General features: G+C 40.4%; 1 protein-coding gene across 2 annotated transcripts; it reads right to left on the reverse strand.

Annotated features, from left to right (window-relative positions):
• Positions 1-6207: 6207 nt before the first annotated feature.
• On the reverse strand, positions 6208-11338 carry asb6 (ankyrin repeat and SOCS box containing 6). 2 transcript variants are annotated; one of them, XM_088376886.1, is made up of 7 exons: positions 11274-11338; positions 10635-10783; positions 10371-10546; positions 9710-9816; positions 9217-9325; positions 8940-9026; positions 6208-8058 (listed from the first exon to the last, which is right to left on the reverse strand). In XM_088376886.1, exons 2-7 carry the CDS (start codon positions 10742-10744, stop codon positions 7343-7345), a joined length of 1305 nt encoding a protein of 434 aa, XP_088233012.1. In that variant the 5' UTR covers positions 10745-10783; positions 11274-11338; the 3' UTR covers positions 6208-7342. The 2 variants fall into 2 exon arrangements, with proteins under 2 accessions (XP_088233012.1, XP_088233011.1); XM_088376885.1 differs by having other exon boundaries at positions 6209-8058; positions 11195-11338.
• Between the last annotated feature and the right edge of the window lie 3131 nt (positions 11339-14469).

Consider the following 14469-nt stretch of genomic DNA (forward strand, 5'->3'; position numbering starts at 1 on the left):
ATTCATCATGTCCTTCTTGGAGGCAGAACTCAGGCGCCAGTTGTCTGGAATTTGTGAAATGGCGTCAGTTGCAGAAATGTGGAGGGAGGTGGATTTGTATGCTTCTAAAATAAGAGTCGAAGCGGCGACTTTTTGGTGCGCTACACTTTCAAGTCTACCCCTACTCAAAGACCAAAAACAAACTTAAACTGACTCTTGCCTGAAGCACTTTTGTTACTTTATATCCTTGGTTGTTCTCTTTCATCGAGGAAAGATAAATGAATAGTGATTGTGGAAAACAGAAAATGGTTGCCATAACAGACGTAGAAATGGAGGGTTGTGAAGGCACACGATGTCTCCCATCAGAAATCTCCACATTACAGTATCATAGGTGTGATATATGTACCTAGACAAGTAGGATTTGTCAGAGTAAGGTAACTTACATGGTTTAATTCCCACTGTTTTCTAAAAACATACTCCTTCATAACAAACACAGTGTGCCATGTATATACAATAAAAGGTCTACACACCCCTGTCAAACATCAGTTGTTTGTGACATAAAAAGATCATGCAAGATCAATCATTTCAAAATAGGCTGATGCCACTATTGTCTGCCTTCCGTGATGACACACATGCGCAGTAGTGGGAACCAACTCGGCCATGACACAGCCAGAAAAGCGACGGCTGCAGCCTTTCATGGCAGCACAACAGTGATACACACGCATCTAAAAAGCAAGAATGTTGTGGCTGATTCAATTCCTGATGAAAGGGGACAGTCTTTTCGGGTTTTGCAGCAGAGTGTGAAGCGGTTGGGATGAAAATCATCACCGCCAATCCTGAAACCATGGCTCCTGAGTCGGACAAAGGTGGCGTGGCTTTCTAGGTCGGGGATGAGATCCTGCCCCAGGTGGAGGACTTCAAGTATCTTTGGGTATTGTTCACAATTTAGGGGAGGATGGAGCGGGAGATCCACAGGCGGATCGGTGCAGATCGAGTCTCCATCCGGCAGTGCTGCGGACTTTGTATCGGTTTGTCGTGGTGAAGAAATAGCTGATCTGAAAGATGAAGCTTTTGATTTCCCCACCAATCTACGTTTCCTACCCTCACCCTTACGAGCTGTAGTTCGTGACCGAAAGAACAAGTGCTTGGAGGGAAGTGGGAGCAATGAGTTTCTTCTGCAGAAGAGAGTGTGAGAAGCTCAGTCGGGAGAGACTTTGGGTCGAGCCGCTGCTCCTCCACATTGAAAGACGCCAGATGAGGTGGCTTGGGCATTTTGTTAGCTCGAGGCATGTCTCAATAAGAGGGGGTCGGGGGACGACCCAGGAAACCCCGAAGAAACAATATTTCGCGGCTGGCCTGAGAACGCCTTGGGAAGCCAATGGGAGAGTTGGAAGAAGGGTCTGGGGAGAGGAAAGGAGGCACGAGGGCACGTGAAGTGTGGCCCTCGACTAATATTTGAAAATGAAAAAATTCACTGACACAGAACAGTTGAAAGTTGTTGTATCAGTGTTCACCACTAGGTGTCAGGCATCATACACAGCATCTTCCATCCCAAAAAAGCAGTTGTGCATCAGAGGAGAGAGAGCAAACCCACATTAGCAGTTACATTTACAATGGACATGCACTCCCCACATACATATGTCACTTTGCTTTCGACTCAGCATGAGACTGCATTGTTTGAGTGTTTTATTGTGTTTACTGTTTTAATGGTTTTAATGTTATTTTGTTATTGTTTTAAATGTCTTGTTGTTTTACAATACTGTGCAAAAGGCCACTTAGGCAACCACAACATTTGCTGTTTTGGGTTTGTTTGGCCATCTATTTCTTCGTTAGCAAACTACCATCTTGTTAATGAAGGATGGGGAAAATACGTGAGGTGCCAAAATGATTCCGATGATCGGACAATTCCAATTATTGACTCACATTGTAGAAATGAAAATAAAATAAAGCACTCTTATCCAGATCATTACCAAAGAGTAATGAGACACATTGAGTTGTTCATTGAAATGGAATTGTTTTCCCCTTCAAACTCCATTCCTCTACGATAGTATGTCTTTTAATTTGTGTAAACCTGCTGTGTCCTATTACTGATGTTTTAAAAGTCATATTAACCAAAGACTTATAAAGACAAACCTCGTGGTGACCCAAGACTTTTGCACAATACTGTACGTCCGATTTTTACTCACCTCCTCTTAAAAAGATTGCCTTTTCTTAATTGAACTTGACAGGTTACATTCATGGTCGGGGAAAAAGTGAAAATAATTTATCTTGGTCTCCATTTTTTGTATCACCAAAACATGGCATTTGAATGGGGATGCGTTTGGGGCGTGTGATGTAGGATTGTTATATTCACTGTACGTATATCAATAAATTCTCGTAGTCTCACATTGGCCACTGAAGAAAACACTAATATAACAAATTGGTGTGGGTATTCCAAGAGGAAGAGCCAACATGTCTTCCCCTTGATATTTTTGTGAGTTGTCATTACTGCCACCTAAAATTGTCCTAAGACAAAGCGAGTGGTAGACTTTTCCAAATGATCATAACGTAGTCAAAACTGAAGAAGGCTATTTAAGTGATGTTGGGCTTCTGTATCTTGTATTGTAATTGCATTTGTGTAATCACAGCCATTTATGAGACCAAAAGTAGAAGCAAAGGCAACCATATCATGATTTTTTTCCTTGAATGAAAAAATGCATGTCAAGGGCCAACACCTTCAGTTGAATAAAAAGGTGTTCTGTCCCAACAGGCTTCAGTTATCCCACAACCTGTCCACCCCCAATGAAATTAGTCCTGGGCCTTACTTGAACCTGCTGACCTGCAGCCATCTTTCAATGCTGAGAGACCAAGCAACATCCCCCACATCTTGCATACACAGTCAGAGGCTCTGCTCGCAACATACTAATTACAACACATAATGTAAAGGCAAACAGAAATGTAGCATGCTGGGATCCAGAAAGAACTTCATGGTTTCATCTTAGTTTTAGCAACCATCATTCTCGTGTGCTCCATCAACACTAGAAGAGCAATAGGACAGGGTACATTTTCTACTGATGAAGTCACCACATCTGTGGTTATGAACACTAAGTGCTCTGTGCTTCAACTCCTACTCTCTCTTTGCCTTGTTTCTTTCCGCATCTCCCGCATGACGATGAAGCGTTGCTTGCTTCCATACTACTAGCAAACACCTAGTTCACACGAGCAAATAAATAAGCACTCAGTCTGAAGGGGCATGAGCGGTGTGAGCCCCTAACTGACTGCTGCCGCTCTCAAGTCCACCTCAAGTCCCGGGAGGTTTGAGGCAGCAGCTGAGTGTTCAGTGATGTCTGCAATTATCCTGTGTCTAGACAACGTCTACTGATGCACAAGGCTGGAACACATAGAATATCTTTCAGCTGGTGACACAGTGGCACATACTAAAAAGGTCAGCAGCAGGCTATAGTAGTAGGAAGAAAGAAGGATCCAAATTTGAGTTGTTTAGTGAGTCTCAAAGAAAAAGCTGCTGATGTTAAGTTTGTTGAGTTAAATACAAATGCAACGACGCATTTCATGCTAATGTGAATTTTTAGGAAGTTAATGAAATGTTTTATTCAACTTTTCTACATTTTCTACAGATGAATTGGTAATAGACAGAATGCATTAAAACGACATGCAATATGATGTGTATAGTGTGCAATTTATTGTGTGGAAAATTATTTCTTTAACTTCCATGTTCTACGGATTAATTGGTAATAGACAGAATGACAGTCGAAATGTATCCAAAAAACATGCAATATGAAATGGTGTGCATTTATTGTGTGGGGAAAAAAAGGGAATCGAGCCAGAACTTGGGCTCGGAAATATTAGCTGGTGCCCATTTGGCATCCAGTCCACATAATCAACCAATTACCAGCACAAAATCAGGTGCTCTCAAATCTCTCCTATTCATGTTTTAAGCACACGTAGTGTGCTAGAAATACACTTCTAACCTCCCACTCTCTATGGGCAAGACTGCAAAAATGTCAAAAGATGTCAGGCACAATTTTGTTGTCTTGCAAAGCCTAAAAGGGTTACAAAAATAATATTAAAAGGCAATGCACACCATTTTAAAAGTAGAAGATACCAAATGACTGTTATTTGCCCTTGGTACAAAATATAGAATCTTTCCTTGTGGCATAAGAAAGAAAGGTAAAGGGGCCTATCTCACTGGTTGCGACTGTCGTGACTGATTCATCATGGCGACTCAGGAGACCAAATTATTACTTGCACTACTCTCACCAGGTGACGTCTCGCGAAGACAAATACCCCGGAAATCATCGCAAACTGTGGGCAACTGGAGAAAACCCACAAAAGTATGGGGAGAATATGTAAAAACTCCACATTGAAAAGTCTGAGCCCAGATTCAAACTTTGCTTTGGACTGTAAGGGAGAGGGAGTGCTTTCACCATGCTGCAGAATTGTGAACCATCAAATAGTTTGATACAAAAAGCTTATTTAGACTACTCACAAAAAGTTGTGCGTATTCAACACTCGGGTGGCCTTTCAGGAAATGCATTATAACCTTCACAACATGAACTTAGATTTAGAGAAGAGCAAGTTGTGCAAAAAGTACTGAAACTTGGAATAATCAACACGTGCCTTTAAAAGTTTAGAGACAGTCAAACAAAGTTCACCTGGCAGCCGCTTAGTGCATTTAGGTTCATCCTAAAATTTCACAGAGACAAATATCTTTAACAGATTGTGAATATGTAGCGATGATTTTCTTTGTTGGCAAAGCAATCTATAATGTCCTCCCAAATTACAATAAGTCACAAGATTCCATCGATGTCAAGAATAATTTTCAAGAATTCAGTCGGTACAAGTAAACAATAATTAATTCCCTTGCCAACTTTGGAATTAGTGCTTTTGATTTATTAAATGAGTATAATCTGTCTAGAAAGAACAAAGGGCAAATTGGAGATAGTGATGAAAAACATTCTCTCCATCTTTACCAAAACAAAATATGTTACCTCATTCTAAAGCAGGGGTGTCAAACTCTTTTTTTTCGCGGGCCGCATTGTAGTCATAGCTTCTTTCGGAGGGCCATTATGACTGTCAACCCAAATAAATGTATGAGCACCTCATATTATATACAGTAAAAGCTACAAAACAAACTGACAAATAACTTGTTTTCAAATCAGACGAGTAAAAATTGGTCAAATATTTAAAAAAAAAAGATATTAAAAGTGAAGACAATTTGCAATCCTGGTAATGACACGAATTTGATGCACAATTTGTCTTCGCGGGCCACATAAAATGATGTGGTGGGCTGTATCTGGCCCCCGGGCCGTGGGTTTGACACCAGTGTTCTAAAGGATTCGGGTAACTGACTCCTTTAATCAACAATAATGATTGTAAATACTTCTGGCATGATGCAATGCAGTACCCCTGCAAACTGCTAGGACACAATTGTTGATAGCAGCTTGTTGAGTGTCACAAATCACATATTCAGTACCACAGGAAAACTGAGGTTTCAGGAAAACTTTTAGGAATCAGATCACTTTTTTTATTATTCATTACATATCTTGAGAACACAAGTGTCTCTCAGAAAATCGTTGAGAGAAATACTTTGTTTAAAAAAAATATTACCTTGGCATTATTAAAAATACATTATGAGCAATAAAGTGCGAAAAGGGTTCATACCCCCCCCCCCAAGTCTTGCATTCAGTGCTAAGATGTCAACTTTTAAATTAATACGTTTTTTACATTATGATTAATTGTGTAGAGCAGACTGTCTATACTGAGTATAATGTGATACGTAAAAAAACGCATGGCGGGGCTTGAATCAAAATGTTGTACGTCCTGGGCTGTAGTGTAAGAAAAGACTGTGAGAGAACAAGCAGGTGTGGTGGAAAGACCCATGGGCTTCAGGGAGAGAATAGATCAATAACTAATTTCAGCACCAAGCTTCACCCGCACTGTTTTCCAATAAATGCTGGATGGAGAGTACAGACTTAGCCCCCCGCCCCACCCCACTACCTCGATTCTATCACCTTCTTCAAGCTGGCGTTGGAGACTGTGGAAGAAGGCTACTTCATCCTGTTTTAAAACAGATACGTGACTGCATATGTGGATGATGCTTCCGCGGCTTGATATTGTGTGCAATGTGCACAAGCTTTGCTATTTCCATGTGTGCTCCACATATGTCACCTCTGTATCTTTAAAAGATTGTGCTTCCTGCAATCCCCCTCCCTTCCTCCCGTTCGGCCAGGGCCAGTGTTGAGGTTTTGTCAAGAGTATACAGGGAGATTGAGGCAGACAGGAGAGAGTGAAGCGTGTGTCGTGCAGGGCTGCTGCTGCTGCTGCTGCTGCTGAGGCTGAGGCTCTTCTCCTCAGAGGCTGTGACCTAGATAACCAAGAGGAGCTGGAGCGCCTGCAAGCCTTGGAGCCACTCCAGCCTCAGCAATGTCAGGAAAGGGTTAGTTGTGTAACACAATGTCCTATTTAGTTTGCTTGACACACACAGGGATGCAAGCACCATATAGCGTATGGAACCTATGTATGCTCTCATTCTCATCATACGTGCCGCTGTCAAAGAGAAGACGTGTTCTGAAATAATGAGGGAGTGAATTTGAGGGGGGGGGAAATCATCCCTAAACGCATCCAAATTTAAACATAAGCATTAAGGATGCTTGGGCAAACTTTACATGCAAGGAGCTCCTGCAGCTACATGGTCATTGTGAAGCTAGTTCAAGTATGAGCACCTATGGGTCACTTTTGTTGCACCTTTGCAGTTAACATGGTTGGTGTTCCCATTAATTACAAGGTTTGGGCTATTAATGTGGGAAAGAAACATGCACACTCTTGTCTTTAGGGTCAGTGAACGTAGTTATATTGCATTCTGGCCGCATCATTAAGAAATTACTGTGGCGGGTTTTTGCGTGGAAAGTTGACCAACATCAATTCTTTTTTCACCAGTCTTTTTCTTTTTATTAGTCAAACTTTATTCCAAGTGGGAAGAACAAAAATCACATCACAACCACTTTGGGGAGCTAAGTCAATGCAATTGTGTTGGAACAACTTTTAACAGGCTGCAGCGTAAATCCCTCATAGAGAAATACTGCCATCTAGTGACAATTACAAAGATTTGCAGTACTCCTGACGCAGCCTCACATCAGAACGTTTTGAACGTCTCACCGCGTCCCAAATGTCATGCTGCAATCAAATTTGTGTTTTGGGTCTTGAAGTTAACAAATAAAAAAGCAAAATGAAAAGCACAGATGATTAGATCTGCACAGCATGCCTCAATCGTTTGTAGGTTTTCTGTTGTAGTTGATGGGTAATGCCCAGCTGCTTTATACATGTTCTGTAAAGTACTAAAACAAAATTGGGACATAGCAGACGATCAGAGCTGTCTTTGCTGGGGCTTAAAACAGTCCCAACCAGGCTTTGGCTTATATGTACGCTCAGGAAGAAGGAATCCTTTCAGTCTGTCTGGTAGCGGCAAAGCATTGATTTTTTCTTCCAATGGCCAGGGCTGGAGGTGGCCCCTAATCAACGCCCTGCAAAGGCACTTAAGAGCAGCAGGGGAAGTATCATGCATGACTACTTGGCTGTGTAGATTTTGTAGCTCTTGAGCATATGGGTGAGGGCCTTGTCCAAGTGTAAGAGGTCCCAGCCTGGAATGCAGGCTCACTGTGGGGTAGTTTACTTTCACTAGATCCAGCAAAATCTCAGCTTGCTCAAGGAGCTCAGAGGCATAATTTGGATCCGAGCACTGCCGCAGGGCTGTCTGAAGCCGCTGGAAAATAATTGTGGAAGCGTGCCAGCAGGAGTCACTGTGGGCACAAAATAAAGAGGCTCCGCTCTGGACTATAAGCACGGCCAAGGGGAAAAGCAAGTCAAAGTGCTCCAGGCTTGTTTGGGTCAGGGAGGACTCGCTGTCATCCACGTCACAGCTAGGGTCCACACCATGGGCCAGCAGTAACTGCATGGTTTTTAAGCAGAATTTTCCCATCTCAGCAGCTTCCTCAGCATTGGCGTCAAATGCCTCCTTGACCAGAAACACCAACAAGGACCCAACTGTTTCACCATCTTCAGTAACTGCTTGGACGTCAGCACCTGAGCAAGAGGTGCACTTGAATCCAAGACTATGTTCACACTGCAGCTCATTTATGATGTTTTTGCCAATATGGGACCTGTATTAGATTTTTTTTAAACAATCTGAATGGCTCAATACCAATATTTTTTTAAATCCGTGTTCGGCCTACTTCTAGATTTGTTACGTATTGGATTATTTGCAACGCAACCGCAGTTTGAACAGCTAGGTCAAGCATATCCGACCTGGACGTCATCATTAGGAGCCCACAAGATTGTTTGGGAAACTGACCAACTGTTTTGATTTTTCATGAATCTTTTTGAATTCCAGTATTGACTTCATATTTGACTTTACTTTAATCCCGCTTGAAATGTTAAGCATAAAATGGACATTTGTGGTGATAGACACTATTATTTACACGTTCCGGCAAAATGATCCGACACATTTGTAGGTTTAGTAAAATGGAAATAAATTAAAGAAACAAAACGTTTTTTTTTTCCCTCGAAAAGTACATATAATGCAATTTTTTTTTGTTTCATTTTCATTTGTTTTTTGTTGGCAACTGAAACAAAACAAAATAACATTATTCTCCAACAAAATGAAAATTAAATGAAACGAAACAAAACAAAATGGCATTATATGTACTTTTCCAAAATAAAATAAAACTTTTTTGTTTCTTTAATTCATTTGCATTTTATTAAACCTACAAATGTGTCAGATCATTTTGCCGGACCGTGTATTCATTTTATCACACGCGGGAGGACCGTACCTGGGCATCCCTGGTCTAATGGCAAATTTTTGATCTCCCAAAGCATAATCTTCAGGATGTATCAGCGATGTTCAATGTTTTTAAATGAATAAACAAGATGGGGAAGTGAGCAACAGCAATGTGTGTGGTCAATACCTCTCTGAAGGAGAAGCTGGATGTTCTCTGTGTTGTTCACAGTTAACCCATCACTGCTTGCCAAGGCATGAAGCAAAGGGGTTTTTCCTTTAGACAACATCAAAAACATCACGTGTAAACAAAGTGCATCTATAACTATTAAACCCTGCTTACACAACAAGATTTTTAAAAAGAATGTTTCTGTTTAGCCCCCCCCCCCCCCCCCCCCCCCTTTAACACAAGGGTATTTTAGTGAATAAAATGAATACTATTGAAAACAGGGTTAACATGAACGCACCTCGTTTATCGCATGCGTTCACATCGGCACCCAGGTCAAGCAACGCAAGCAGGCAGGGCAAACGGTCCGAGTCCTCACTGGCAAGATCCAAGGGGCTGCTCTCATGAATCTAAAGAGTGATAAATTGTTACTTCTGCAAAATGAACAATTGAAAAACAACGCAAACCGCACTTGGTAGAACCGGTAACCCTAGGTGAGCATCAAGGTACACCCTGAACTGGTCGCAATCGATCCCTATAAGCAATTTAGGTGTTTCAATGAACACAACACGAAAAGTGTGAGAACAAGCAACTCCGCAGCCTTTGACTGTGAGGTAGACATGCTTGTCACATGCACCACTGAGCTGCCATGTATTAAATATTGTAAAGCAAATATTAGATACAACACTCAGTATGTTGCATTGGAGTACCATGCCACTGTAATGCACCCGATGATTAACAAAGACATTTTATACAGCTCTGACCATAAACCATAGTAATTTTATTTGACTCACCCGGTCTCTTCCTTCAATGTGAGCTTGGTGCTCAACGAGCAATTTCACCATGTTTGGTCTGTTTCTCAGAACCGCTATATGCAGGGGACTGTAGAACGACACTGGATCTTGGGAATTGAAGAGAAAAACATATTACATTTAAGAACGCAATGACTTTACAAGACTTAGTGCGGGTTTCTGCAACAGTGTTACAGAGGACACCAGCTAACCCTGCTCTGCATCCGCTGAGCATTTTGAACTAGTGACAGACTGATTAAAAAACATTACTTTCAGTTGACCTCAATGGTTTGATCATTAAACTCTCACACAGGAAAGTAATACAAATACATATTTGGGAGACAGAAAAGGAAATTTGCAGATGCTCTACAGGGAAAAATTATGAGAATTACTATTGTGGAAAGGACATGAAGAGGGAGAGAGACAGACATGTGAAAGATAAATCATTTTCTTTCGTTCATAGAGTGGCCCTGAGGAAAGATGGCTTGTACAGGTAACGTTTGCTGAGTCCTGCCGTGCACTGTAGTTTATTGACAGGAGTCTTATGGTATGCGAGTACCAAATGTATGTGGATAATAAACATACTTTCAATCTACATTTAAAGTTTCTGCTTCAGGGAAGCGCACAGGAAAAATACTGAAAGGGCAGTAGTATATACACTCACCTTCAAAATTAAGATCTGCTCCGTACTGTAGAAGGACTTCAGCAGCCTCCACCTGTCCCCGCTCAGCCATTTTAAACAGAGCATAGCTGATGCCGTTCATAAACTCTTCAGAATGGGACTCTCGCTCCAGCAACTCCATTAAAGAACTGCACAGACGTGTCTCATCTTCTGGACTTCTGTGTCAGGAAACAAAAAAAGACGGCACATTTTAACTGTGTGAAATGATGTACCGACAACAAGCTCATTTTTGCAAGGTCTGCTAACCTGCTCTCGTGACCACTGTCTCCTTCTTCCAGTCCAACCACACTCATGATAGCATCCACCAATGGTTGATACTCATATATGATCCTTCGAAAGCCGTGGAGGTAAGGCATGTCTCATCAAATCGTTTTAAGGCACCTCCCAATCTTTATCTGGCCAAGCCACAAGGTTGACATTAGGAAAAAGCTCACGAGTAACGACACACTACCAAAGAAATTGATCGTCACAAAAAATAATATAAGTAATGATAATCTCGATTTAAGTTATTCGGAAATTTACGGAAGGGTAGAATATTAATGACACAAAATCTAGCATCAGTACTTGTATATTGTTGCAAAAGTGGCATTTCAAGGGGGCTGCAATCGCATCCAAGAGCATAACTATATGAAAATTCTTCTGGCAAATTCCCAAAATAGATTTAAAACGTTACTGTGTCCAGATACGATCTTGGTTGCAGAGAAGCCCTTCCCAACTTCACTGGTAAACTACATTAATTTCAACATTCCATATCTTTGTTGTATGCTGCAAACTTAAGTATCTATCAAATATGAGTAAAATCTTGCCTCGTTTTGCGTTTTCTTCCCGTTGTAACAACGGCGTTGTGTGTCTTAATGAAACATTTAAAAGAAATGCACAACCAACTTCGTCTGTGTTGTTGTCGCCCCGGGTTTGAAAACAGGAAATCGTCATCTTTCCATGGATGTTTGGTTCCCCAAAGAAACAATACTGCAAAAGAATGGTTCCGCGTTGCTCTTAGTTTACAAATTATGGACCGCTTTCATATTGCCTACAGTAATTCTATTAATAAAGGTAAATACAGTTGTGTGTGTGTGTGTGTGTGTGTGTGTGTGTGTGTGTGTGTGTGTGTGTGTGTGTGTGTGTGTGTGTGTAGGGGGGGGGGCTTTATCATTTAATCTATTTATGTAATACCGCTGTGGTTTTACATATGAAAATGACTTCCCATTTCTAAAATGTTATTTTTTAATTATTGTTAATTTTTGGTCATTGCAGTAAAGAAAAACAAGGATGTCATAAAAATGTAATATGAACAACGACATATCTTAAACAAGTTAGTGGTATTGTGTGCGTGCGTGCGTGAGGTCAAACAATCATAATCATAAATTTTAATAACTTTGTTGATAGAACCATCAGACAGAGCAAATGCTGGTGGCTCACTGAAATAAACTTCTTGAATAACGGTAAAGAAAAAGTGCATAATTATAAAGAGAAATCACTTTTTTCAACAATTAACATATGTTGCCCCTTAATTCTGCAGATACTAGTGCATGAATGAATCTAACTCAACTCATCTTACCCATTGCACTGTTGCCTATTATGCATAATAGGGGTAAAGACATGCAAGAGTTGTGACACTTTCACAAAATTATACATAGAGTATCTCAATTTATTTGGCTGTCCTCTACTGTGTGAAGGCCACATGGCTGGCATTCACACCTAAGTGCACAGATCCCTCTGATGTATTGCAACAACATAATGAGGCTCTTAAAGTAGCATTAAAGGCAAAGACAGCTTGAGTGACAATGATGAAGCCTCTGTAAAAGAAACATTTGAAAACTTTTGCTAATTGTGGTCCACCCGATCAAACAAATCACAGTTGAGGTAGCTAGTACAAAAAGCACAGAAGATTAACTGTCAATGTATTTTTCTTTTCCACACCATGCCAACAAAACATTCAGTAAATTATTGCAATCACCTTAACCACAGCTGATAATGTTCTGGTAATATTGGACTAGGTTTTAGGTCAGGCTAGAGTACATTTTATAATGATATAATGATGACATCAAGCAACCGTGTTAGAATGCAATTTACAGTAACTCATCAATCATACTGAAATCAGCTAAAATTCTGTTGCCAGTTAATCTACATCTCCCTTGAGAAGGCCTACAAACCCCCTAGATGGCAGCAATGCTCTACACTGTAGAAAAGATGAGGACTGCAGTTTAAAGTTCTTAGTCTAGGTTAAAAAAACAACAACAGATGTGTAAGCAGCAACTGCATGCAGTGGACCAATGTGTGATAAAAACAATTTTCTGAATTCCTTAGTGGCATCTGTTCCTCGTTGCTCAATTTCTTTTTGCATACCCGTCCATAAATGTACATAAGAATGTGAGTTAAATTTCATCTTTGGGGATTATGGAGAGAAAAATAAATTTGCTTATATGAATGTATCAGATTTCATTTTTCTAAATCAGTTCCAGATATTCTTTTGAGCTTTTGCGGGCACATCTGCCAAAGACATCTGGTGAAGTACCATTTCTTTCCCCTTCTTGAGTTTATCTTTCTACTGATGTGGTCACACGTAGCCCAATAGAAGGTGACACTGCACATATTAGTCACAGAAAAGACAAAGGGGCTTCTTTTAGTACTTCATTATACTATATACTACAGTAACTGAGGATGCTTCAATCTGTAGTCCTCCCACTGTTTCATTCACATTTCACTGCATATTAATTTCATTCTTTGCAGTGTATTGGGCCATTGAAATCAAATGTATGGTATTTAAGATTTTCCTTAAAAAAGATTCAAATCAATCATCAAATGTCTTTTGTCATTGATCTTTTGCCTACAAAGTAACTTTGGTAATAGAGTTAAAGCAAAAAATGACAGCCTTTATTTCTGTTTATTAAAGTCTCATCTACCAATGCAAAAAAAAAAAAATCAATCCCAAAATTACTTTGTTGGCCACAATTGGTTGGTAATAGCCTCTGTCGAAAAACAGTCATCATGTATCTGGTTAACATTTCGGCTTGGGGGTGAAGAGAGCGTGACATCAGACTATTTATTTGTTCTCTAGGTGAAAGATATGACCCACTCTAACCTTCAATTATCAAATGACCATAGGTAAAATTAGATTTTTTATTTTTTTTTTAGCTTAGAACCTTCAGTCCCATTTGGTTTCTTGTGTCTTGTAATCAAATGGTGCTTTCGGGGGAGCTACAGGCGTGGGATAACCTTAATGCAGAGATTTCTAAAAGTGCAAAGCATTCCGCTCAATGTGTAATTTGTCCTGAGAGGCAGATGCAAATATCGAATTTTAATTGTTGCAAATAAAAATCCAAAGTACTTTTACGATACGATAAACACCCACAGAAGCGCTTCAAATAGTGGCGCACTTGGGTGAATAGGACTAGAAAAGCCATGATAAGGTGAAGGTGGTGGCAGAGAAATGATAATAGAATAGGAGGGAATTCTGTTTCTGCTCAGTGCTGTGACCAGATTTTGAATTATCAGACCAGCAAGTCCAGGCGTAATATCCTTTTGTGTTGGGAGCATATTGCTGAGTGAAGATTGTGGCTGGAAATAATCAGGCCTTTTAAAGGTCAGTCGAAGTTAAGGACACATAAAGTAGACCATGGCTGTGGCTGATAAGACATAAGTGTCTTTGGGAGGAAGCCTTCACTGTCTCTCATGAGTTATTTTCTGTTGGGCAATGAGAATAATCAAAATGAGGGTGCAGTGAAAATAATGGCCAATTTATCACTGGAATGATTGGCTGGCGACCCGTTAAGGATGTACCCTGTCTGTCGCGTTAAGTTAGCTGGGATAGGCCCCAATTCACCCGTGACCTTAATGATGAAAATGGATGGCCGGGTAACAGCAAAATACATTGGCTCTTAAGGCAAACTAACGTGTTGCAGCACAGTGGTTGGAAATCACTGATTTAGACAACGACAGGATTTTTGTCTGGTTGTATTGCTACTGTTGGAAGAAATCAATATGAAAGTGAAAGGAATTAAGTCATATAATATGAACAAATGGGCTTGTGCTTGTGTAGCACCTTTTGCGGTACCTTTAACAACTGGGGGTTAAGTATTTT

Source organism: Syngnathus floridae, chromosome 5, assembly GCF_059516105.1.
Source record: "Syngnathus floridae isolate MCC-2025c chromosome 5, RoL_Sflo_1.0, whole genome shotgun sequence".
In the NCBI taxonomy this organism is placed as follows: domain Eukaryota; kingdom Metazoa; phylum Chordata; class Actinopteri; order Syngnathiformes; family Syngnathidae; genus Syngnathus; species Syngnathus floridae.